Source organism: Perissodus microlepis, chromosome 3 (genome assembly GCF_051167445.1).
Source record: "Perissodus microlepis isolate ML-2025 ecotype Zambia chromosome 3, ASM5116744v1, whole genome shotgun sequence".
NCBI classification, from domain to species: Eukaryota; Metazoa; Chordata; class Actinopteri; order Cichliformes; family Cichlidae; genus Perissodus; species Perissodus microlepis.
Window position 1 is genome coordinate 13,360,044 of NC_140463.1, and position 24,063 is coordinate 13,384,106.

General features: G+C 41.7%; 1 protein-coding gene and 2 long non-coding RNA genes across 3 annotated transcripts; 2 read left to right on the forward strand and 1 right to left on the reverse strand.

The window, feature by feature from the left end:
- Positions 1-222: 222 nt before the first annotated feature.
- wdr55 (WD repeat domain 55) lies at positions 223-7,280 on the forward strand. The gene is made up of 4 exons (XM_084923115.1): positions 223-810; positions 2,494-2,600; positions 4,368-4,637; positions 6,412-7,280. The coding sequence occupies exons 1-4, from the start codon at positions 259-261 to the stop codon at positions 6,734-6,736; spliced, it is 1,254 nt and encodes a 417-aa protein (XP_084779241.1). The 5' UTR covers positions 223-258; the 3' UTR covers positions 6,737-7,280.
- An 11,837-nt stretch (positions 7,281-19,117) lies between these two features.
- On the forward strand, positions 19,118-20,535 carry LOC146390025 (uncharacterized). The gene is made up of 3 exons (XR_014799782.1): positions 19,118-19,369; positions 20,025-20,100; positions 20,270-20,535. It is a non-coding gene; the product is annotated as an uncharacterized LOC146390025 (long non-coding RNA).
- A 43-nt stretch (positions 20,536-20,578) lies between these two features.
- On the reverse strand, positions 20,579-23,523 carry LOC146390026 (uncharacterized). Its single transcript, XR_014799784.1, has 2 exons — positions 22,932-23,523; positions 20,579-21,147 (listed from the first exon to the last, which is right to left on the reverse strand). It is a non-coding gene; the product is annotated as an uncharacterized LOC146390026 (long non-coding RNA).
- Between the last annotated feature and the right edge of the window lie 540 nt (positions 23,524-24,063).

Below are 24,063 nucleotides of genomic sequence, written 5' to 3' on the forward strand. Positions count from 1 at the left end.
TTTTAGATGAACATCAAAGTGTACTCACAGGATTATATATATTAAAGAGTTACAAATTTCCCCTCAGAACACACAATATAAGAGAGTAAGCTTTAGCATGTTTATTTTTACCTCTTGACCTTTAAATATATTAATTTGCTGAGTGTTCTTCTGCGTATGTGTGGTTTATTTAACTACAGCTTGGGGGCGGTATGAGGCTGGTTTTCACCTGCATCGCTTCTTTAATTCAACATAAAAGAAGAAGAAAGGCAAAACAACATGGCAGCTACCACGGAACACGTTGAAGTAGCTTCAGAAAGTTCGGAAACTGAGCAAAAAGAAGCTCCGGAAACCACCCAAGACCCCGAAACGTCTGATTCTGAGCCGGCCGGCTCCGAGCCAGATCCGGACCCTGATGAGGACGAAGACGAGGATGCGGGCGAGCCGCAAGGACCGAGAATCCGAGATACCCCCATGGACCTCCAGCTGGAAGCGATTGCCAACACGGTTGCTCTGCACCCGACCAGGGACGTTTTGGCCTGCGGGGACGTGGACGGGGACGTGTACGCTTTCTCGTACTCGTGCACGGAGGGCGAGAACCGGGAGCTGTGGTCCTCGGGGCACCACCTGAAGTCCTGCCGCCAGCTTCGCTTCACGGCGGACGGAGAGAAGCTGTACAGCGTGTCCCGAGACAAGGCCGTGCACCAACTGGACGTGGAGCGGGGGCAGCTGGTCACACGGATCCGAGGGGCCCACGGGGCGCCAATCAACAGTTTGCTCCTTGTAGACGAGAACATCGTGGCGACCGGAGACGATGGAGGCACCTTAAAGGTCTGAACAGGGTCTCGCTCCGTCTTTACCCCGAATTTGAATCTGTGTTTTTAGAACACACCCAGTTACCAGAAAGAGATTTAAGAGATATTTTTGTGCCAGATTCAGTCAATAATACACAACAATTCAAAATTTAAACACTGAGGACTAAAGATGTTGAGTGTTGGAGGGGTCATAATTTGAAGAGGTGCACTTGTTCTGATGTTTAGAAGCAACTAAAGCAAAGCCTCTGTCTCCTCTGTTCTTGAGTCTGCTTCGTGGAACAACCAGAAGCATCAGGTCAGCTGCCCTTAAAGATCTGTTTGCAGCGTGCTTAGTTAAAAGTTGACAAAGTTAAGAGGGTGAGACTGCAATTGGTGACTTAAAACAGACATTTTCAAATTAAATCTAAAATGTACTGGAAGCCAAAACAGGTCAAATATGGTCTCGTTTACCTGTGCCTGTCAGGAGTCAAGTTGCTGCATCCTGAGCGAGGTTTAGATGAGAAAGCAGAGCCTGGAAGGTTCCCTGAACCGGACCTCTTGAAGTAGAGCACATTGCACCTCTGCGCTCCCGTCAGACTTCACCATTCTCCACTCCTTCAGTTTGCGGCCGCAGTCATCGCTCTGCTCGCCGTAACATGCCGTGAACCTGTTCTTCACCTTCTGTCCGTTCTGTTTGTAGTGACCCATGAGCTCACAGAGGACCTCTGGAGTAGAAAAGAACGACTACAATTGTAAGCTGCAGTCCAACCATGCTGGACGATTGGGCTCCGTGATCCTTTGACATAGACATGCAGTCTATGGAGCAAGTTGTGTAAAGCACGTTCAGAGTTCAGAGTGAAAAACCATGCATAACAACTAGTCCATTCATTATTTACATCCTGTAAGCAAGTGGCAGCCGTTGTTGCCATTTATGCTTATACTGGTGCATCATGTGCTAATTACCATGTAGTGATGTCCGGATGTTTCATATGCAGTGCCAGCCATGATGGAAACAAAGTGTTGTAATGTTTTTTCCCTCCAGGGTTCTCACTCTTTGTTGTAAAAAGTATTCATTCACTCATCCAAAACATTAAACTCAGGTGTTTGATTCACTTCCACTGCCACACTGAGGCATGCAGACTGCTTCCACAAACATTTGTGAAAGAATGGGTCGCTCTCAGGAGCTCAGTGAATTCCAGCGTGGTACCGTCATAAGATGCTACTTGTTCAATAGGTCCGGTCATAAAATTTCCTCAACACGAAATATTCCACAGTCAGCTGTTCGTGGTATTATAACAAACTGGAAGTGATTGGGAATGACAGCAACTCAGCCATGAAGTGGTAAAATGACAGAGTGGGGTCAGCGGATGTTGAGGCACATAGTGTGCAGAGGTCGCTGACTTTGTGCAGAGTCAGTTACTGCAGACCTCCAAGCCTCATGTGACCTTCATATCAGCTCAACAACAGTGCGTAGAGAGCTCCATGGAATGGGTTCAAATCAGCTGCGTCTAAGCCTTACATTAACAAGCTCAATACAAAGCATTGCAGTGATGTTAAGCACACCGCCACTGGACTCTAGAGCACTGGAGATGTGTTCTGCTGTATTGATTGATGCTGTCGCCCTGTTTCTTCTGGTCTTTGGTGGCCACAATGTCCCCTTTCAGTGAGTTCAGTTTTTTAATTCAGGCTTACCTCCCTGTCGTTTGTTTCCTCTCCGAAGGTGTGGGATATGAGGAAGGGGACTGCCATCATGGACCTGAAACACCACGAGGATTACATCAGTGACATCACTGTGGACCAAGCCAAGAGGATCCTGCTCACAGCCAGGTAACAACAACTACTGATCAACTATAGACAAAATCTACTGAACAATTCAAAAATCTCTCTGGATCACTTGGATCTTTTCACATCCAACAACCATGGAAACTTTATATTCACTTAATACTTTATTTTCTGAGAGTCTCTTTTCTGAAGAGCATAAGCTCTGAAAACTTGATAAATACTGGAAATATTTCCAAACAAATCACTTTTACACAGCCTCCAAGTGTCACAATGGTGTAGATGTAGCTCCGGAGGTAGAAGGTTGGTGGTTCGATTCCTTGATGCTCCAGTCTGCATGCAAAATTAACCTTGGGAAATATACTAAACCCCAAGTTGCTTTGCTAACTTTTTGTCTCTATCCAGCTTTGACAATAAGGTAAGTTTAACAACGTGCATAACTGAATGTAGAAAATAAGAAAACTCCTCCATAGTTTGCTGCTCTAGAAGTTATACCACCATGGCAGGTCTCGTCTTTACCTCTCAGCTGTGATAGGCCGACGGCGTGAACACCAAAATATGTGAATATGACAACATGGTATCAAAAGGTCACGGTCAGAGGTCAAGTTTTTCTAAACATCACCTGTCAAATTTAATAACACAGGTGTGCCTGCTACGAGGCTGAGGAGTAGCACTGGTGGCTGTCAGCACTTTGTTTTGAACGTACATTTGACTGAAGGCTCAAGTCTAACTTGGATCTTTTTCTGATGTTTTGATAATCACAGTGTCATTGATGTCGAGTTTTCCCAACTTGGCATCAAGCGCATGTGCTGCTCAGCTGCTACTATAAAGTGAATCAAGATACAGTTCTGTGCAAAGTGCTGAGCCAGCCCTCATTTCTTTATATTTGCCAGAAAAATGGCAAATGTGCAGGCATTTATGAAAATATAGTATAGAAGAGCAAAAGAGTTTGTATGATTCTAACAAGCTTGCAAGTCAATAGTTGCTATGACCACCTTCTAGATATGTTTTTGCTGCATTGGCAGTGTGCTTAAGATCATTATAATGCTGTAAAATAAAGCTCTTTCCCAAATGTGAAGCATCTGATTGCTCAAAACTGCTTTCAAAATGACAAGAAAGCCTGACTCATTGGAAGGAAAATATGAAGAAGTGACGGGTGACTCAAGACTTCTGTACAGTGCTATAGCAATAAAATCAAGAGTTGACATCCAACTGAAAACAACATTAATTTAGATCCTGGTACAGTTTTCACGAGAAATACGTTCCACAAGAGAACTTACTGCAGAAGTCAGTCATGACAGCAGCTCACCTGATGGAATTGGACGACTCATTTAAAATTCAAAAGGCTTGAAGCCTGAGCCAGTTTGCAACCCACCATCAGCAATCAAACCCTGACCCAGCAGCAACTCTTTGACTCATCTTAACTTAAGCTTTTTTTTTTTTTTTTTTTTTTTTACATCAGTAAGACACTCAAGATACTCCAAGGAAACCCAAAACCATTACAGACTGTGACGCTTGGGGTGGACGTTTGGTTGCAGTTTTTTGCAGAGCTTCGATATGTTTTTAGCCTTGGAGTTTTCACCTGGACGTCACGTGCAGCTATAAGGCCTCAAAAATACTGGGAAAAAAAATCACATGAATTTTAAAGTTTCCCAAATTTCAACCCAACTTTATGCACTTAGGTGTTCTTAGTGAAAACATAAAGTTTCAGGGTTTTATTAGATATGATGAAGTTAAGGTACAGAAAAAAGCCAGAAATGGTGATCCTGAGCTCACCATCTGAGCTCCAATCTGATTTGCTGTGATTTGTCACAGTGGCGATGGCACCATGGGCGTCTTCAACATCAAAAGGCGTCGGTTTGAGCTGCTGTCAGAGTACCAGAGTGGTGATCTGACCTCAGTGGCGCTGATGAAACGGGGCAAGAAGGTGGTTTGCGGCTCCAGCGAGGGGACCATCTACATCTTCAACTGGAACGGCTTTGGAGCCACCAGTGACCGCTTCGCTCTCAAGGCTGAGTCCATAGACCAAATCCTCCCAATCACTGACAGCATCATGTGCACCGCCTCCACAGACGGGTACATCAGGTGAGTTGTGTTAACATTGAAGGTTTAATACAAAATACAGTGTGATATACAGCTGGAAATATCTGCCAGTTTGAGCAGATTATTAAAGTTCTTCTTGCTTTTGACATTACTATCGATTAAAAGCCCTGTTAGCCGTCTGTTAGCCTTTACTGCAGAATCACTAAAATACAGAGCGTTACTCAGGTAATTTAGCATCTGTGCAACATGTTGGTGACAAGAAAAAATCATCTACCAGCAGGGCTCTAGACTAACTTTTTGCCACGGTTGCACTGGGTGCGCCTAGCACAAAAGTTAGGCGCACCCAGATTTTTCAACCACGTTGCTTAACACCGCAGTTTTACATGTGCACTTTTTTGGGGGGGAAATTGATATCCATACAGACAATATTGATTTGTAAATGATTAACTAACAATCTTGTGCTTGTGCTTAAAGTGCTTTGGTACTCTTTGGCAATATTGTAGACAATCTTAAATTTAATCATCACATCGGCCTCCTCTGTTTGCTGCTGCCTGTCGCTGAAAGGCAGTGGTGAGAGGGGACACTTGGGCAGTGCATTTACCACAACATATAGTGTTTTCTGGATACACTGTTGATGGCTCTGTGTCAGAGCACTGGCTGTGAATTTCAGACAGATCAGGCCTTAAACTTAACAAAAAAGTTATGAATAGTTCTTTTCATCTTTTCTTATTACCCACAGCTACATCCACTTCTGTCGGGCCTAGGCTGCTCACTAGGGCTGGGTATCATCACTGATTTATATAATCCATTTGATTCCGATTCACAAGGTCCCGATTCGATTCAATTTTGCCTCAGACAGTCAGGAATATTATAATTCTGATCCTTTATCAGTACTGATACATGTGAGACTTCATCAGAATTGTGAACATCACAGCAGATGCCTTTGTGTGAAAGTAACTGAGAATAAAACACAGAAAAACATGAAGGAGATTTTTCTGGTCTGGCTTTTTATAGCAGATAACCTTAAAAATATTCTGCAATTTTGCATAATTTTAAAAAGTTTAAATGTCTTCAGTATTGAACTGCAGAAATTAGGCTTTCTTGTCCGAGGTCATTTAAGTTAAAAAAAACAAAACAAAAACACAGTGGCTGACAGCGCTGTAAACAACGGTAGACTGGTGGGTTAGGGTTACTCACCTCTCTCTCTCCGCCCACCCTGCACTTTCAAACGTACACAGGGACTACATGAATATCTGGACCACGACCAATCAGAGAGGTCCCTCCCCTTACTATCTCTGATTGGTTTAGACCACGATAGGGGCACAATGTGTGTCTGCTGTTGACCACACGAAGACTTTCAGAGTTGCAAAGACTTTTTTTTTTGTTTTGTTACTCGAACAGTTGGGCGCACCGGTGCGACCTAAAATAATTTTTAGTCGCGCCATTGAAAAAATTGGTCGCATTTGTGACCAAATTGGTCGCACTCTAGAGCCCTGACCAATGATTCCTCTGATCTTGGTTTTGGACTTCAGGCCATTTTCAAAAATTATCGTCATCCCAAGTGAAATATTAGCATTTTAAACCAGCTTACTTTCAGTAATCTCAAAGACCTTAACCATTAGTTCCTGGGCTGCTGTGATTGGTCAGCACACCATCTGTAAAGTTGTCAGTACACGTTTGTCTGATCATCTGTAAAACTGCATTGAGTCAGAGTTGTTTTATGTTGAAGCTGATAAACAAATGGTACTCGTTAAGACTCATCAGACATCAGATTGTCAATATAACTTACTAACACACTCTGTCTCTCCACCATCAGAGCCGTCAACCTTCTTCCCAACCGAGTCATCGGCTGCATCGGGCAGCATGTTGGTGAACCCATTGAAGAGCTCGCTAAGTCTTGGGACTCACGTTTCCTGGTCAGCTGCGCCCAAGACCAGCTCATAAAGTTCTGGGATATTTCCAGTTTACCCAACACGACTGTCGATGAGTACCGCAAGAGAAAGAAGAAAAACGGTCGGATGAAGTCTCTCACCAAGAAGGCCCATGGTGACAATGACTTCTTCTCAGGACTTGTAGAGGAAACTGAGAAGAAGGAGGAAGAGGAACAGGAGGAAGAGGAGGATGACAGTGACAGCGATTGAAAATGGTAGTCATTAAGCCTTCAGACAGATTAGTCCTAGAGAATGGGTGTGTCTGCTGTTTGAGTCGGGCCTTTGCCTTTGGTGGATTCCAGTATTGTTAGAAACAAACAACCACTGAGGACTAAACAGGGGTTTGTTTTCTCTTGAAATATGCCGGGATTAAATGTGAACGTCTCAGAGGAGAAAATGCTCTTCAATATTAATACTGTACATCAGTACTGGCTCTTTAGTGGTTGGTTGTGCATGTTGAAACTCAGTGCTTCCATGAAACAGTCTGTTAAATGTTTATATATTTTGTGTGAAAATTTGAGGATGTCTGTTGTCAATCATATTAAAATAATTTATAAGAACTTTAATATTAGATGTTGTGGTATCTGTACCAGAAGTCGGGTGATGGGGCGATGAACCTGAACCAGAGTAACGCTAAGATCCAAAAACAGACTTTGCTGTTACATTTATACGCCTGCAGGATATCCTGTAAATCTGCTGAAAGTTGTGTTGTATCAAACTCATTTCTCTCAATAAAAGTGTTGTTTATATTTAACGAATTACTCATTTGAACTCTTAAAATTTAAAAAGGAAGTATTAATTTTGCATTGACGGATCTCAGCCATCCGACTGATGGTAGTCTAAGGAGCTTGGAAAGAAAAGTTACTGGACTTGTTTAAGCTACTTGAAGATGTTTCATGTCTCATCCAAGAAGCTTCTTCAGTTCCGAAACAAAATGGTGGAGAGTCCCAGGAATTTAAAGGCCAGTGGGGGTCGTGCCTTAAGAGGGTCATTGACTTATGATCAATAACAACCCGTTTCTTTGTAACATTGCTGTGACAGGGTTTGTGTTTGTGTATAATTTGACAAAGGAGCTTGCAAAGAAAAGCGTCTGGACTTCTTTAAGTTACTTGAAGACGTTTCACCTCTCATCCGAGAAGCTTCTTCAGTTCTAAGGTCAAATGGTGGAGAGTCCCAGATATAAACCTAGTGGGAGTATCCCCCCACAGAGGGACAAAAGGACCCCCTGATGATCCTCTAATCGCCTGAGCCAAGGTGTGAAACTGGGTGTGGGTCCCAATCAGCCAGAGTTTCGGGTGTGTTCATTGTGAAACCTGGCCCCACCTTATCATGCGAATTCCTGAGGTCAGATGGCCCAGGATGTGAGTGGGCGTTAAGGCGTCTGGGAAGGGATCTCAAAACTGGCAAATTATAGATGGCAGAGAGTTGGTGTCGTAAACCCCCGCCTCTGTTCAAAGATGGTCGCTCACAGTGGACATAGATGGCTTCTTTCACTCCTCTTTCAAACCATCTGTCCTCTCTGTCCAAAATGTGAACATTGGCATCCTCGAAAGAGTGTCCTTTATCCTTAAGATGCAGATGGACTGCTGAGTCTTGTCCTGTGGAGGTGGCTCTTCTGTGTTGTGCCATGCGCTTGTGAAGTGGCTGTTTGGTCTCTCCAATGTAGAGGTCTGGGCATTCCTCGCTGCACTGTACAGCATACACCACATTGTTAAGTCTGTGTTTTGGCGTTTTGTCTTTCGGGTGAACCAGTTTTTGTCTGAGCGTGTTGCTGGGTCTGAAATGCACCGGGATGTCATGCTTGGAGAAAACTCTCCTAAGTTTTTCTGATACACCGGCTACATAGGGGATGACAATGTTGTTGCGTCTGTCCTTCTTATCCTCCCTCGTTGGTGTCTGGTCTTCTTTTCTGTGCCTCTTTGCTGACTTTAAGAACGCCCATTTAGGATAGCCGCACGTTTTGGGTGCTTCCTTTACATGTGTGTGTTCCTTCTTTTTTCCTTCAGGCTTAGAGGGAACATGTTCTGCCCGGTGGTGTAGGGTCCTAATTACTCCAAGTTTGTGTTCCAAAGGGTGATGGGAGTCAAAGAGGAGGTACTGGTCCGTGTGTGTGGGCTTCCGGTAAACTTCGATGTTGAGTTTGCCGTTCTCTTCAATGTGCACAGCGCAGTCCAGGAAAGGCAAACAGTTGTCCTTTGTGTCTTCCCTGGTGAACTTGATGTTTTTATCCACAGCGTTAATGTGCGCAGTGAAGGATTCCACTTCTTGTGTCTTGATTTTGACCCAGGCGTCGTCCACATATCTGTACCAGTGGCTGGGTACTCTTCCTTTGAAAGAGCCAAGAGCCTTCCTTTCCACTTCCTCCATGTAAAGGTTGGCTACAATAGGTGACACGGGGGAGCCCATGGCACAGCCATGTTTTTGTCTGTAAAAGCCTTCGTTGTATTTGAAATATGTAGTGGTGAGGCAGAGGTCTAACAGTGTGCAAATCTGATCGGGTGTGAAGTTGGTCCTGTCCTCCAAGGAGCTGTCTTCTTGTAGTCGTTTTCTGACAGTCTCCACGGCCTCCGTGGTGGGTATGCAAGTGAAGAGAGAGACTACATATAATTTGTATAATTATAATTGTATAATATAATTTGACACATTAAACACTTAAAACTACAATAACTGATTGTTGTGTTCTTGTTTTCAGCAGAATCACAAACAGCACAGGTTGGTTTTCCACAGAAACACAGCTCATGTTCATGTTTATGCTCGAGGCAAACACTGAACTGTATATGTCAAAAGGAAATAATGTTTGGTATTTATGCCTCCATACACTATGAATGAAGTGAACTTATGACAAACGGGTTTACAACACATGAGCATGTTTTATTCTCTGGATGGTGAAGGCTTCAAACTTTACATTTGTGAGGTTGAACTTTTATAAAATTGTGTTTTGTTGCTGTTTAGAGAGCAAATCTGTCAAATGTCAGTGTGATGACTCCAATTTCACAGATGGATGAGGAAGCATGAAGACATTTGTTTTCTCTTTGTTTGTTTGACAATGTACAAATTTCACATATCACACAGTTTTTTGTCCAATCAGAGGTGTTGAAATGTCAGCTGACTGACCCTCTCCAACATGCTCCGCCCTCTGCTCTGCCTGTCTGTAAAACAATGATTTGCACATATCTCATCAGTCTTGCACAAAATAAAAAAATCTATTCATTTGAGTAGAGCATTGATCCATGTTTGTGCAGTGTTTTGTTTTTGCAATAACCCCAAATATTTCCCTACAAAATAAGTGACAAAGTGAAACATCACATCAACCATTATGGAGTCGCCCCTGATATAAAACCATGATGTGATCCAAACTGAGGATTATGCTTATTATGAAGGAGAAAACCACAGAGAGATGCTCAAACTGTTTTTATGTCAGGCTGTAAAACATGTTAACTTCTGCTATGAGTTTAATATTGAACATTAAATGCTGGGACACTTTTACCTGAATAACCAGTGACTTCTGAGTGAGATCAGAACACAGCCTCATAAAGGGGAGCTGTACAAGTTCTTGATGGACCACATGTAGCAGACCTAGTTCCAGGAACCAACGCTGCATCATGTGACTTCCTCTTCAGCACTAAAGAATGCTGCTGCTCAGGTCCTGATGAAGACAAATGAATAAACAAATCAATGCTGTCAAAGTTTCAGAACAAAATTTTAAAAATGGGTACGTTTTTGCATTAAATGCATCACTGGGTGAGGCCAAATATCTTTTTACATTACACCACAGTCATGAAGAGTGTGAGACAAAATGTAGATGCAGTTGTATCACAGCTGTTAGCAGGACAAAGAGCTTTAAGAAGACACGAAGAGCATTATTGTTGAATGTCTTTAATCCTGCAGTGACAAACTTATTTCAGTGTTTCCTGTTGCTGTTGTCCTGTTTGTGTAAGAAGAGGCTGAATAAGCATCCATCAGTGGGAGGTTCCCATCAGGTGTCTCCACCGTGGACTCCACTTCCATCCCCACTCTCCAGGATCCACATAAAGAGAGACGGACGGAGAGAGCAGCGTCTTCTTCACAGAGACACCACCTGCAGAATCACCAGAGAGCCTCCTGAGCAGCAGCCTTCATCCTCCTCATCCTCCATCAGAGCCGCATGCATACATATATATATATACATATATATATATGTATGTATGTATGCGTGTGTGTGTGTGTGTGTGTGTGCGTGTGTGCGTGTATACAGAGAGGGAGAGAGATTTATACTGACAGAAACTTTGATCTGGGATCATACTGGATAGTCTCAACAACAAAAGGCAGGATACCAGAAGCATAGGTTGTTATCAGGCCAAGCCCCACTGCACTAAAGGAAGATAGAATTTTGTCATAATTTGCCTAGAAACTATGAATTAGGTAATGAAATAACCTGTGCTTTGTACAAAGAACAGTCGCACATTGTATAATTTTGTTTTGTTATTCCTCTTAATGTTTGTTTAAAACATGTTTAATGGTATGTTTGCTTTTGATAGTAGAGAAAGCTGAACCAAACATCTACTCTTGGATCAATTATAGTATCATAAGGTGATCATAGATCATGTAATGTTTAATGGTGTTTGTGTTTGCTACATACTTACAGATTGCAAAAGGGAGAACTTATTGAATACATTAACAAAACAGTGGATTATACTCCAATTGTTAGTGTTAATATTATATCTTTTGGTTATCCTTTGTTGCTTTGTGTTTCTAGATTTTCCATATCCTCCTGCTTTCTCTGTTTTGCCTGCGTTTCTCATGTTTCTGTATTAGTCGTCTTTTGGTTACTTCCTCTTTTACTTTGACAGGTATATGTCTGATATGTTTTGTTATGACTCCTTTCTGACCATATAGTCTTCCCTAAAAAGCATTAAAAAATGCAGAGAGGTGTATAAACACATAGAGAGTGAAAAAGATGATTAAAGAAGAAACAGTGCATTCTCCGGCAGCCTTGGGCTATTGCAGCATAACTAAGGGAGGGCTGCTAACTAAGTATTTTGTGATCTGAATTCATACTGAATTAACAGCTTTCAGCTAACATCTGGTTTGAATAATGCTGGAGAGGGCAATGAGAATTCATATTTTGTAGGAATCAATCACACGGTTAACAATTTTAGTTACAACAATGTAGAGTAAAGCAAAAACAAAGACACAAAAAAGTCTGTAAAAGTATATTTCTGTACATTAATGTAATTTAACCATAATAATTATTTATTTTGTAAGCACTTAAAAAATCCACCCTCCAAAGTAGTTCACAAAAGCAGCAAAGTCAAACTACTCTGTCTGCCACTTTGGAAATCACACTGAGAAATAGAAGGGTTGGGGGTTAGGGTTAACATTTAATCTATTGTAAAGCATTGATGTCCATTATGTAGTCATACATTGTAGTTAACATTACAGTTACAACTACACAGACAGACCTTTAAGAAAGAACTGTTTAATTGTGTCTTGTAATGTTTAAAGAAGACACTGTAACACGTTTCTTGTTTAGAGAGAATTATAGATATGAGTCAGACCCTACTCACCACCTGCGTCACCCTCGGATACATGCTGTGATAAAGCTTCAGTGAAAACAATTCTTCAACTATATACAAACCCAAGATATCAAATATCTGCAGATGAATGTTCACTATTTCAATACAACAACCATTTGCGCACTTTTTTTTAGCCACCAGGGGCCAAATGTAAAAACGATTTAAGGTCCTTTTTTAAATCTTTATCTATGTTCTGGCTGAGTGTGGTCTGCAAATAAAGACAGCACAAATTAGAAAACAGAAAAGTACTACACAACATTAATATGCCCCTTGACTTTGGTACTTTGTATGTATCACTAGAGGGCATCAAAGCACCTTAGAAAGTGAATCTTCAGCCCTCTTCAACTTCAACCCTTAATCCAAAGACATTCTAAACTTTATCTACTATGGCATTTTCCTGAACACTAACACATACGTAGTATTTATATACTATGAACATACAACATGCATTTTTTTTTAACATGTACACACTGATCGCACTGACGGTGGTTACCATGATAAACTAACCAGTCTTGACATTAATAATTTAAGAGACAATATATACAACAAACACAACTCCTGATATCTATAACTATTCACTCATGTCTATTATATAATAACAAATGAACAAACTTACATGAGTGCATTAATGCAAGCCCTGTACAGATTAGAGCAACTACACTGCACATTAGAGACTTAATCATCCTGCAGAAGAACAGCTACTGGTCAGTAAAACCAAGAAGGGTCAGTCACAGAGCCCAGCACTAGATCAATAAACTTATGGAAGGCATTTTCAAAGGTAAAAATACTTTTCGATTTGAGTTTTAAACTAATTCACATCTGATCTGTAACTATTTTGACCTACTTGCATACAGGATAAAACTGTCAGGAGAAAATGATGATATGGTTAGGAGTCATATTTAAAACACACAAATGCATCCTGGTGATTTTCCTCCACAAAAAGCGAGTACATCATTCAAAGTCATTAAAAAACCACAGAAATAACAAGAAAGGTTGGTTAAAAGAGATGTGCTAGCTTTATTTAATACACTAAAGAAAAGATAGATTTTATCATTATCTATGCTAAAATCACTGAGGAAGCAGCTTCCTCCGGCTGCTCCTCCGACAGAACATCTGCTAACCTTACATAGTGACAGGCTGTCAAGTTGTGTAAATCTCGTTATTCATTCTCATTATACTAATTTCTTGTGTGATAGTACCTCTCGAAACATTCACTCACTTTGTGCAGTTTCTCGCCTCCCTTTTCACTGTTGGTCACTCCGCCACTCAGATTACTTGCTCCGGCTGCCTGCCCTCCTGCTTCCTCCAACCTGCTCTCAAAGTTTCTGACCCTAGCATCTTATATCTTCACCCCTTTCCTGCGTTGTGCTATAGTTGCCACCACTTGTGTCACGTGTGGCTACATCTCATAGTACTGTACTGGCTACACAGTATTCTTTACACTTATCAGAAAAGAAGTTAGTTTTTAAAAAAACGTTTTCTGTGTGTGTAAATTACGCTGCAATCGTGTCGATTAAAGCACATTTGGAAGCACTCAAATTAAATGGTATGCATTTGTAAATCTTACTTTATGCTTAACTGCTTTATGCAAAAGATTCAAACTCCAGGCAGAGATTACAGGTATTATTAAAACATGTTATTAACTTTATCTGTTAAATCGGGCTGTCTGCTTGTGCCTGCTCACATAAAAAGAGGTGTCTGAAACAATGCTTTTCCACACACCATTTGACCCACATGAGAGCTGTGAATTATCAGAGGATAGAAAAAATGCAATCGTAAACTGCAACACTGTCGCTGCAAATAAGAGAAACACTGGCGAAAAAAAAGCAGAGCCTGTTTGATTTATCCTACTGTTGTTCTTGGTTGTGTTGTGGCTGGTTTTAAGCTCTGCAGAAAACATAAAGGACTACAGAGTCAGACCTATAAACCCCTGATGACACCAGCATATTTCAAGCCTCTCTCAAACCTGTCAAATAAACTGTGACTCTTGTGTCTCTTGCTGATCAGAGGAGAGACACTACATACAGCTGGAGACATCTAATCACATCCCAGACCTGATGTTCAGCTTTAATCACACTGTGTCCCCATTGACTTGAGCTCACACTGCAGTGATAGTCTGCATTGTCGGCATGTCTCAATCATTCTTAGAGATGAAAAGTTAAATGCTGAAATGGGACAAAATGTATGTTTTTCCATTCATGGAGGCCAGCAGTGTCTCCAAAGATAAACTCAAGGTTTTTAGCCTAATATAATACATTTTAAGCTGTTTCTGAATTGAAGTTCAAAACTCCACATTAGCCGTTACTGTCATTCAGAGTTTAGTGGAATAAGCCTCCTCTTGCTAATCAGTACAGAACAGGTAATCAGTAGTTGTACATCAGTTAGCATGTAATTAGCCTAGCTCGACACAACTCATTGTTAACTGGCGACATCTACAGCATCATTTTCCCGTTCCTGTCTCTGTGGGCAATTTTTATTAAAAAAAAACAACAAAAAAACACACACACAGTAAGTGTTTATATACTCCATGTTCATTATGATCACCACTAAAAAACAGCTTGGAAAATAGGGAGGAAAAGATGTTATAACTGCTAATGCAATCAGCCATGCCCACTTACATTAATAGAGAGCTGATCCAGATCACAGTCTGTCTGTGGTCGGTGGAGTTGTACTTTGAACACAGACTGAAATTAGATTGACTGCCTGAGCACTAAGGCATAACAGAGAATATATTTCATGTGATAATGTGAACTCCAAAGTGCTCCACATGTTCCAGTGGGATTTTATTAAAAATGTGCTGACTTTTTCTTGTTATTTGTTGGTTTGGAAATGCCTCTGTGGCACAGAAAAAATCCATTAGAAATAACCAGGAAATTGTCGGGAACTTCCTTACCAAGCCTAGAAAGTATTTAAGGGACTGTTTTATTTTTGCTTCAACCCAATTTCCTCATGGAGACAAACACATGTTTCTATTAAGGTTTCTTTTAGCGTCAGATTCATTTGGTTAGGGCCATGAATGGAGTGACTTTTTCTCAACTTCTGTTTGTTTTTTTCTTTTTTGCTGTGGTTCCTCTGGTTCTGTTTACGTTTTCATCCATCCATTGTTTTCCATTTACACAGTTCAGGGTTGTTTATATTCCTGTTTCAATTTTATTACGCAAGCTTCTGTTTGCTATGCACTTCAGGATGAGTAGTCTGTGTTAGGAGCACAGGGGCCTATTTGGGAGGCTAGTGGAAAAGGTCAAACTTTTAAGGAAACCAGCTGCACGGGCAACATCTCTAAGGTGGCTGTGCTGACAGGTTGCCCTCAGACTGAACAGGGTTTGGCAGCATAAATATATAACAGGTGTACCAACCTTGGGTTACTCTGAAGCACCATGGCTAGCCGTGAGAAGTAATGATTCTGAACTTTGAGCTTTCACATCCACAAGTAATTTGAGCACTAGAATATCTTTGAAGCTTAAGATAAATAGAGAAAAACTGTGATGTGATGCAAAGTATTCTTTAGATGTAGGCATAAACGAGTTAGCTGGATAAAGTAAAGTAGATCTGAACTCATTATATTTCAGTCTGTTATAGGTTATATCTGTTATTAAGTTTCTACTACAATGACAAAAAACTGAAAGAAATGACTGCAGCGAGCTTGAAATTAGTTCTCTTTTTGAAAGTATCTCCTTCAAGAATTTGAGCCATGAACGGATGACATCGTTGACACGAGCATCAGAAGATGGAAATGGGGTTCTCATCAAAGCTCCAGGTCTAAAAACTCAACCCAGCACTTTGAGTTTGTTGTTATATTTGTGATTCCTTATGAAAGGATGTTCCAGTATTATTTTCAGGTTGCCTTGAGTTTTAAGAGTAGTTTAGGTTATTCTATGTCTTTTTAGTAATGTCCTCATAGTCCATTCATAGTTCTCTCAGTTTAGCCATAGTTATCTCAGTTAGTTTTCCTGTTTAGGCTTCAGTTTACTTTCCGCCATTTTATTTTTGTATTCAAAAATACCGTCTCTCCTTCAGTGGCTGCATTTGGGTCCTCCTCTCACACGCCATACGGTCTGCTGCAGACCGTGACAACCCTGGTTAGAAACTAGGACAGTATGTGCATTCTGAACATCTAGCAGCTAAAAACACCCCAAACATTATATTGTTAAAAAAAAAACTGTAATGTAACAAACCAGAGATGGGCAGTAACGCGTTACTGTAATCTGATTACTTTTTTAAGTAACGAGTAAAGTAAGGGATTACTATTGCAAAAACGGTAATTAGATTACCGTTACTTTCCTGTAGGAACGCTGCGTTACTGCGTTACTAAAACCGTGATTTTTTTTGCGAGAATGTCTCATGACAGTGACGTAAGCGAGTGCGACATTCGTGACAACAGCTGTGTGCAGATCAACAATGGATAATATATGGAGTACGGGAGAGAGTATGAGCGTGCAGCGTTTAAAGCGTGGAAGTACTGACCTTACTTTAAGTTTGATTCCATAAAAAGTGACAAAAACATTAGTGTACGTTAATGGTAAATGGCCTGCATTTGTATAGCGCTTTTCTAGTCATTAAGGACCCCAAAGCACTTTACACTACATTCAGTCATTCACCCATTCACACACTGGCGATAGCAAGCTACATTGTAGCCACAGCTGCCCTGGGGCGCACTGACAGAGGCGAGGCTGCCGGACACAGGCGCCACCGGGCCCTCTGACCACCACCAGTAGGCAAACATGGGATCTTGCCCAAGGATATTTGGCATGCAGCCAGGAGGCAGCCTGGGATCGAACCACCGACCTTCTGATTAGTGGCTGACCTGCTCTGCCACCTGAGCTACAGCCACCGTAGCTTCCCACGTAGCGTTGTGCGTGGGAAGAAAACTTTTTTTTTACAGCGAAAAAAAAAACCCCTAAACAAGCACTGAGTGCGCTAAGACGTAATGGGAAATTCACAGAGAAACTCGTGGATTCTTCAACTGACCGCTGCGGCACACCTGCACCAGGGTAAACCTCCGCCTACCCCACTCCTGCTTTACAGGTGAAAATAGGGCAACAGGACCGCTAGTCTTTGATTTTATTTATTTTCTGCTGTGTTTTACTTGCATCTATTTGAAAGAGTGAGTGTAAACACAAAAAATATTTTATTTTATGTGCTGGAATGTGCAGAAAATAGGTTTAAATGTTAAACTAATTTCTTCAAGTCAGAGAATGGTGCATGTAATTAAATATTTACTTGATGCAGTTAAAAGATTAAAACTGATAAAAACAAGTTTTAAAAAGAGACTTTTCCATTTGATTACATTTTGTATGATGGATTATGCAGAAAAAGTATAATTCGGCTGAAAGATCTATCGCTTTATCACCTATTCAGGTTGTAAATCGTTTTTTTTTAAAGTAACTAAGTAACTAAGTAATTAATTACTTTTGAAAATAAGTAATCAGTAAAGTAACGGGATTACTTTTTTGGGGAAGTAATCAGTAATTAGTTACTGATTACTTTTTTCAAGTAACTTGACCAACACTGTTTATAAGCATTCAATTTTAGGGAGAACAACACTTTCGGGTCCTCCATCACTTGCCAATCACAGGCTTTGTTACAATTGTGCACAAATCTGCCCAGGTGTTCCTACCTGCAATCAGTAGACCTAGTAAGGGAACTGTGTGGGGTGGATGCATCCATTATAAACAACTTTTTGTTCTTCAGTGGGTGAAATCACAAGTGCAACAAATGTAAAAAAAAAAAATAATTTTTAACCTCCTCATATCTCGCATCGGGACCCTGTGAATACTAAGATGTACGGTGCAGGCATCTGGAGGCATGCAGTCACATGCACAAAGCTTTCAGCGAACGGTCCTACTCTCAGCCATTCATACACAAAGGCAGGGGTCACATGGCTGTATTTCACAATTGCATTGTCACATTCTGACTGTGTGATTGTGATCCCATCATGACAGGAGATAAAATTTATGTTTGGTTAGCACATAAAGTCTGTTCCCATTAAATTTAATGGACATAAGTATGACCATAGAAAGCAATGTTTAAACTTTTGGCCCTGCCTGTCAATACAGGACAGGGGAGTGGTGAAATTCTCCCTTTGAACATGTCCAGTTGCAGAGACAGGGTGGGTGTGTCTTCCCCCGAGCCCATGCTGGAATTTCAGGGAGTCAGAGCATAACACAGAGTGAGTTGCTCCGGAGTCTACAAGAAAATCAACCTTTTCACCGCACACAGAAGTTATATACATACAGGCAGAGAGTTATAGGTTTTGTTTGTTAAATGTACATATGTGCCCTGTTCCCTCTGAATGGGGGGAGGGGGCTAGGAATCCAGGTCAACCTCGGCTTCTAGGGCCCGCAGAGCAGCCTGCAATGGGGAATAAGTAGAAGAACAAATGGGGATGGGGGACAGGAAAATGATGCTCGCTGTTTTGCTGGACACCACCACCTACCGCATGTCAAGTGCTTAGGTGTTACTTCTGGAGACTGTAGATGCTCAGTCGACCTCGCGTGAGCCTCTGTCTATTAGACCCTTTTTCTAGTTAAGAAATCAGGAAGTTGCTTCGTACTTAAGCCCAAAAATGATGATGATGATGATGAAGAAAGATTTAAGTACAGATAATATGACATCGTCAACAAGCTGTAATGTTTTTTTCCAAGACTGTAAAATTATTTTTAACAAAAAGGTAAAAGAAAGAGTCAAATAAGGAAAACAATCTGCTACTCCAGAAGCATCTTCGACCCTCGCCATCCTGCAAACAGAGGCCTACTCCAGAGAAAACAGCCATACAGCTTACATCCTTACGGTGTGTTCACACCGAACGCGATAGAGGCGGCCAGAGTGTCAGGTTTACATGTAAAGTCAATGGAAAGGCGCGATGACCCGCGATTGCGGCTCCCGCGAAAATTCGGAAGCAGATTTGCGTCGCGAAAACGCCAAAACGCCTGAAACTCGCGTCAGTCTAGCGCGTTTGGAGCGTTTGACTCGCGAAAAAAAACACGCGCGTGAGTTTTTGTGTTGCATTTTGTGCATACGCGCATTTCGCGTCTACCGCTCGAGTTGCAAAAATCTGAACTCCAGCGTCAAATCGCGCCGCGACAACCAATCAGGAGCCTGGTGACGTGGCTGTGACCTAGGTCAAAGGGGCAGATCCAGCCAAAGCCCTTCATACTTCAATGGGGGGAAGGCTAATCAGCGCTGTAGCAAACAACACGGAGCTGTACGACACCAGCTGCTTTCTGTACAGACAGGAATATAAAGGACCGAGCTTGGAGGAAGATATGTGAAGAGATCGGGCAACCTGGTAAGTTCATTCATTTCTCTTTTGAAAGTTTTCGCTGACCCGGGGAAGCCGCACAAAAGCTAGCAAGCCACCGCTATTTTCCCACTGACGTACAAATACCGTTCTGCTTTTATGCATGTTGTCATATAGGAATATATTTTGTTTATTAATAAACAGCACACAGTGGTCCCGCTCATCCGCCACTGCTTCGCTTTTTCGCTGATTTTCTTTTTTTTGCACCGTACAGCATTGCATTCTGCAGCCTGATTGACAAATCTCCTCCGTGTCGTGTCTCCTGCGCTTGCCAAATTTATCATGTTTGGTTTTGATAACCATCACGTCCAATAGAAAAAACAGCACAAAAACACCCATAACTATGACCCTCATTCGGAAATGCACACCTGCACCGCGAGGGAAAAAGGCGCACGAAAGTGGCAGGCAGATGAAGACAAACCGCGGCATAATAATACTTTTTTGCAATCTACAAAGGTTTGCACTTTGAGAATCAATTGTGAGAACTGTGACCAATGTTCATGTGTGTGGGGGAAAAAAGTGTATAAAGTGCGTGACCAGGGGCTAGTTATTCTGAGAACCCCTGCTGCAATAAATGAGGGACCACTGTATATACTTTCTCTGATTATATTCAACATGTTAACATTTAATACTGTATTGATAGAGCCAACTGATTCTGCAGCAGAGCAGTTGCTTCTCCTGGCTCCCCAGTCCCTGAGCTCCTGCTGCTGCACCCACAGGTATGTACAGCAAGCACTGATACCTTTTTAGTCGGTGGGATTGCCTTGTGATCACCTTTACTAAATATCTACAACCAATCTGATTATATCCTGTTTTTGTTTTTTCAATGTTGAAATTAAAATCTAGTAGCAGTCTTCTCATTTCTTTGTGTTTTGTGCCGTTTTACAGGCCCACAGGGGAGGACGGCTCCGAGGCAGATGAGGGACGGGTCCCAGGACGGTCCATCGGTGCTGGAGCTGGCCATCCTGGTGTCCCTGAAGAGGCCACACCAGTCTCCAATGGAGCATTTCCTCCTCAGCCTTGTTCCTGCTCTGGAGAGCAGCTGGGTCCTTTTTATTCCTGTCTCTCTGTAAATACTTATATTTTATATATTTATGTTTAATGTTTTTCTGTTTGAGAATGTTTATATTATTTCAAATAAATTTTTATAATGACTAATGTCTCAGTTCTACTACACAGGAAATGTTAGCACACGACTTGACACATGTAGAATTTATTTCATATTATACTAATGACAAAATATACTAATACAGTGGGATGCAAAAGTTTGGGCAACCTTGTTAATAGACATTATTTTCCTGTATAAATCGTTGGTTGTTACAATAAAAAATGTCAGTTAAATATATCATACAGGAGACACACACAGTGATATTTGAGAAGTGAAAAGAAGTTCACTGGATTTACAAAAAGTGTGCAATAATTGTTTAAACAAAATCAAGCAGGTGCATAAATTTGGGCACCACAAAAAAAGAAATTGAATAAATATTTAGTGTATATCAATGTGTGTGTCTCCTATATGATATATGGGGTGCCTTTGTCTGGACGTGCTTCCCATCCAGAGCTCCACAGCAGAGAGGAAAGTTCCAGCGCTCCTGGAATCCCTCTGTGATGGACCGCCAGTCTCCAGGTGAAGGCACAGCCATGAAGTCGTCCACTAGACAGTCCCAGATGGCCGTCGCTACCTGGGGGGTGATCTGGCTCACCGTGGACACGCCGACTCTGTAACTGAACGCTTGGTCCTGAAGGATTCCCCGGTGACAAGGAACCTGGACAAAATTGTTCAAAATTAGTATTATGTGTACTGCAGTTACAAAATACATTATTCAAATTCCAAAATACTTTTGTGATGTCAGATTTAAATCACAAAACTTAAATCTTACATAAAACATTTTGTAATTATAAGGATAATTACAAAATGTATATTAGATAATATCTAAAACAGTTGTGTTTAGGGATGGGTATCGTTTGGGTTTTATCCGATACCGGTGCCAAACCGGTACTTTTGAAACGGTGCCGGTGCTTAAAGAATGGAGAACACCAACTTTGTCCAAAAACCTCTCATGTTCAGCTGTTTTTTTGTAAAAAGATAACAATGTTAGCCTTTTCTGCAGCTATGGGGCATATATGGTATCACTCTTGGCTGGAAGCAGTGCTTAAACAATGGAAAAAACACAAACGTTATCCAAAAACCTCTCATGTTTAACTGTTTTCCACTTTTTCTTTGGTCATTTTAGCCTTTTTGGCCAGGGTGAAGGGAGTATCTGCCATCAAACAAGAAAACAGCCGCATGTAGCTATGATGATGTTTGTTAGTTCACCTTACATGCATTAATGTAATAACGTGGTTAGCCTACTCAACGTAAATTACACACAAACAACATTAAGCTACTCACGCAGAGAAGAACGGCTGCTGCTGCCATCATCATCCGTCATCATTTCTGCTACACTGGCAGGGCTAGGGGCCAGGACTCTATTCTTTGGGTTTTTGGGGGATGTTGCTCCAGGTCCGACAACTGGCAACCCACCCGCAGTAGATGTGCACGGAGTGAGGTCTCGCAGCAAGCTATCAAATACGGCGCATTTCTCGGCTTTTAAAAAAAAACGCTATGCGTCGCCAGGTGTTTCATCGGATTTGAGGTGTTACCTCCTTTGACAGTATCAGCTTAAAGCACTTGTTGCAGGCTGCTGAGTTTGCATATTTTGCTGTGAAGTACAGCCATACATTTGACCGGTCCTCCTTGGGCATTTTTAATCTGTAGCTCTGCTCTAAAAGAACGTACGTACCTAGACCCGCCTACTATCCTCGGAAACGTAAAATGATTGGCTAGAATCTAAAGTGTATCACAGCTCAGGAAAAAAAAGCACCGAAATAAAGCACCGAAATGTGCGCTGCTTTTCGGTCTGGTTACTACCGTTTATGTCAGAACCGGTGCCATGATGGCACCGGATACCGGTACCCATCCCTAGTTGTGTTTTGTTTTAACTTTAACATATCATAATTTGATTGGTAGCAACTTTTACAACTACAGTGAGTCAATCACTCATAATTCCTAAACATGTCAATCAGGTAGGAATGAAGTAAGACATTAATAGAAATAAAGAGTTGTATGTTGACATGTAGCCCTTTCCTTCCTTAAATCATTCATATTTTTGAAAAATTAATCTGTGATAAGACATAGCTTATCAAGATAGAACCATGTAACTAAAGATGAACCAAACTGTTCACAGTTTTATCTAACTCTGTTTTAATAAAGGCTGGTGACCCCTGTTCTAGAGTCTGACAGCTGCAGGGATTATATACAAATATTCAACTATCCCAGAATTAAACCAGGTCTAAATAAAAAGGAGTGAGTATCACTACAAAGGTTAACTCAGTGGTCCTAATGCTACAGTTCACTAGAAATATCTCCGTACCACAGTTTGCTATCAGTAAACACCGACAGCATTCACTGTTAGCATAGCACATCCATGTTAGCAGTGTATAAATGGATGGTTTAGCATATTAGCACAGGTATCAATAAAGGACTACCGTATTAAATACTTTTACTAACCTCAGGCAGATGGACAGGCGCTCTGCAGGTGGGATTGAGCGCCTGTAATTGGTGTCTAGGCGGGCGATTCTGGGACCGACGCGGGAAAGCAGGTCCTCAAACTGGCCGGTGATATCGCTGGAATCGGCCGTCATCCAGGCGCAGCTCCTGGAGCAAATGGTAAAACTCACCAAACTGCTCACGCCTCTGGAGGACCTGATGGACCCAGGTACGGCGAGGACGTCTTTTACACCGCTGCTCTGCTCTCCACAGTACATAGAGAAGGGAGACTCTCTCTTCAAGCGCTAGCTCGACAGCTGCCATCTTGCAAAGATACCAGTCTGGCACAACTTCCTCCCCCATTCCTCCCACATTTCCGGTTCACGGCTATGGATTTTTCTTGGACACGCGTTGAGGTGCGAATGTGCACGCGTCAAATTAGGGGCGTTTGGGGCGTTTTGTTCGCCTCCATCGCGTTCGGTGTGAACACACCGTTAGAGAGAAATAATTTGAAATATTAAGATTTCTTGTTCAATACTAGGCAGCGGCTCAAACACTGCTGATAATAGCGCCGTATGTTGGTGACTATGATGCAGCAGCAGACTGAAATGTCCATCTTCTCATCTAAAGAGAAGAACTTTAAATCCTGATGTGAATGAGGACAGAGAACAAACAGCTATATTTCAGATTTGAGGGATAAACTTTGTATTTCAGTTTGTGATGATTCTGTTCTCTTTGTGATTACAGGAGCTGCCGGTATGAGGTTGCTGAATATTTTGTGCTAACCTGTTGATGAGATCAAGCAAATATAAACTGGAGGCTAGCTTGCTATGACGAATAGGCTAATGTTAGCATTTTACCACAACTTCACCAGATGTAGCTAAAATAAAAACTAAACTTATGTTCAGTCCAGTGGAATAGCAAAGAAAGATGACGAAAAATGATTACTTACCTGTGGTTTAGAGGGTCCACCTGAACTTGAAACAGCCAATGAAAGAGGGGAAGAGAGAATGATGGTCAGCACTAGTAGCCTAGCCTACCGGCTAGTGTTTTCGGTTCGGGAGCTGGAAGGCCGGGATCGATTCCCCAGCGTGGCACCACGTAAATTTGCCGGGGTGGCTGTAGCTCATGTGGTAGAGCAGGTCATCCACTG

Coding starts and splice junctions, on each gene's coding strand:
- wdr55 (XM_084923115.1), top strand. CDS start 259: ATGGCAGCTACCACGGAACACGTTGAAGTAGCTTCAGAAAGTTCGGAA. Junction 811..2,493: donor ACGATGGAGGCACCTTAAAG/GTCTGAACAGGG, acceptor TCCTCTCCGAAG/GTGTGGGATATGAGGAAGGG. Junction 4,638..6,411: donor TCCACAGACGGGTACATCAG/GTGAGTTGTGTT, acceptor CTCCACCATCAG/AGCCGTCAACCTTCTTCCCA.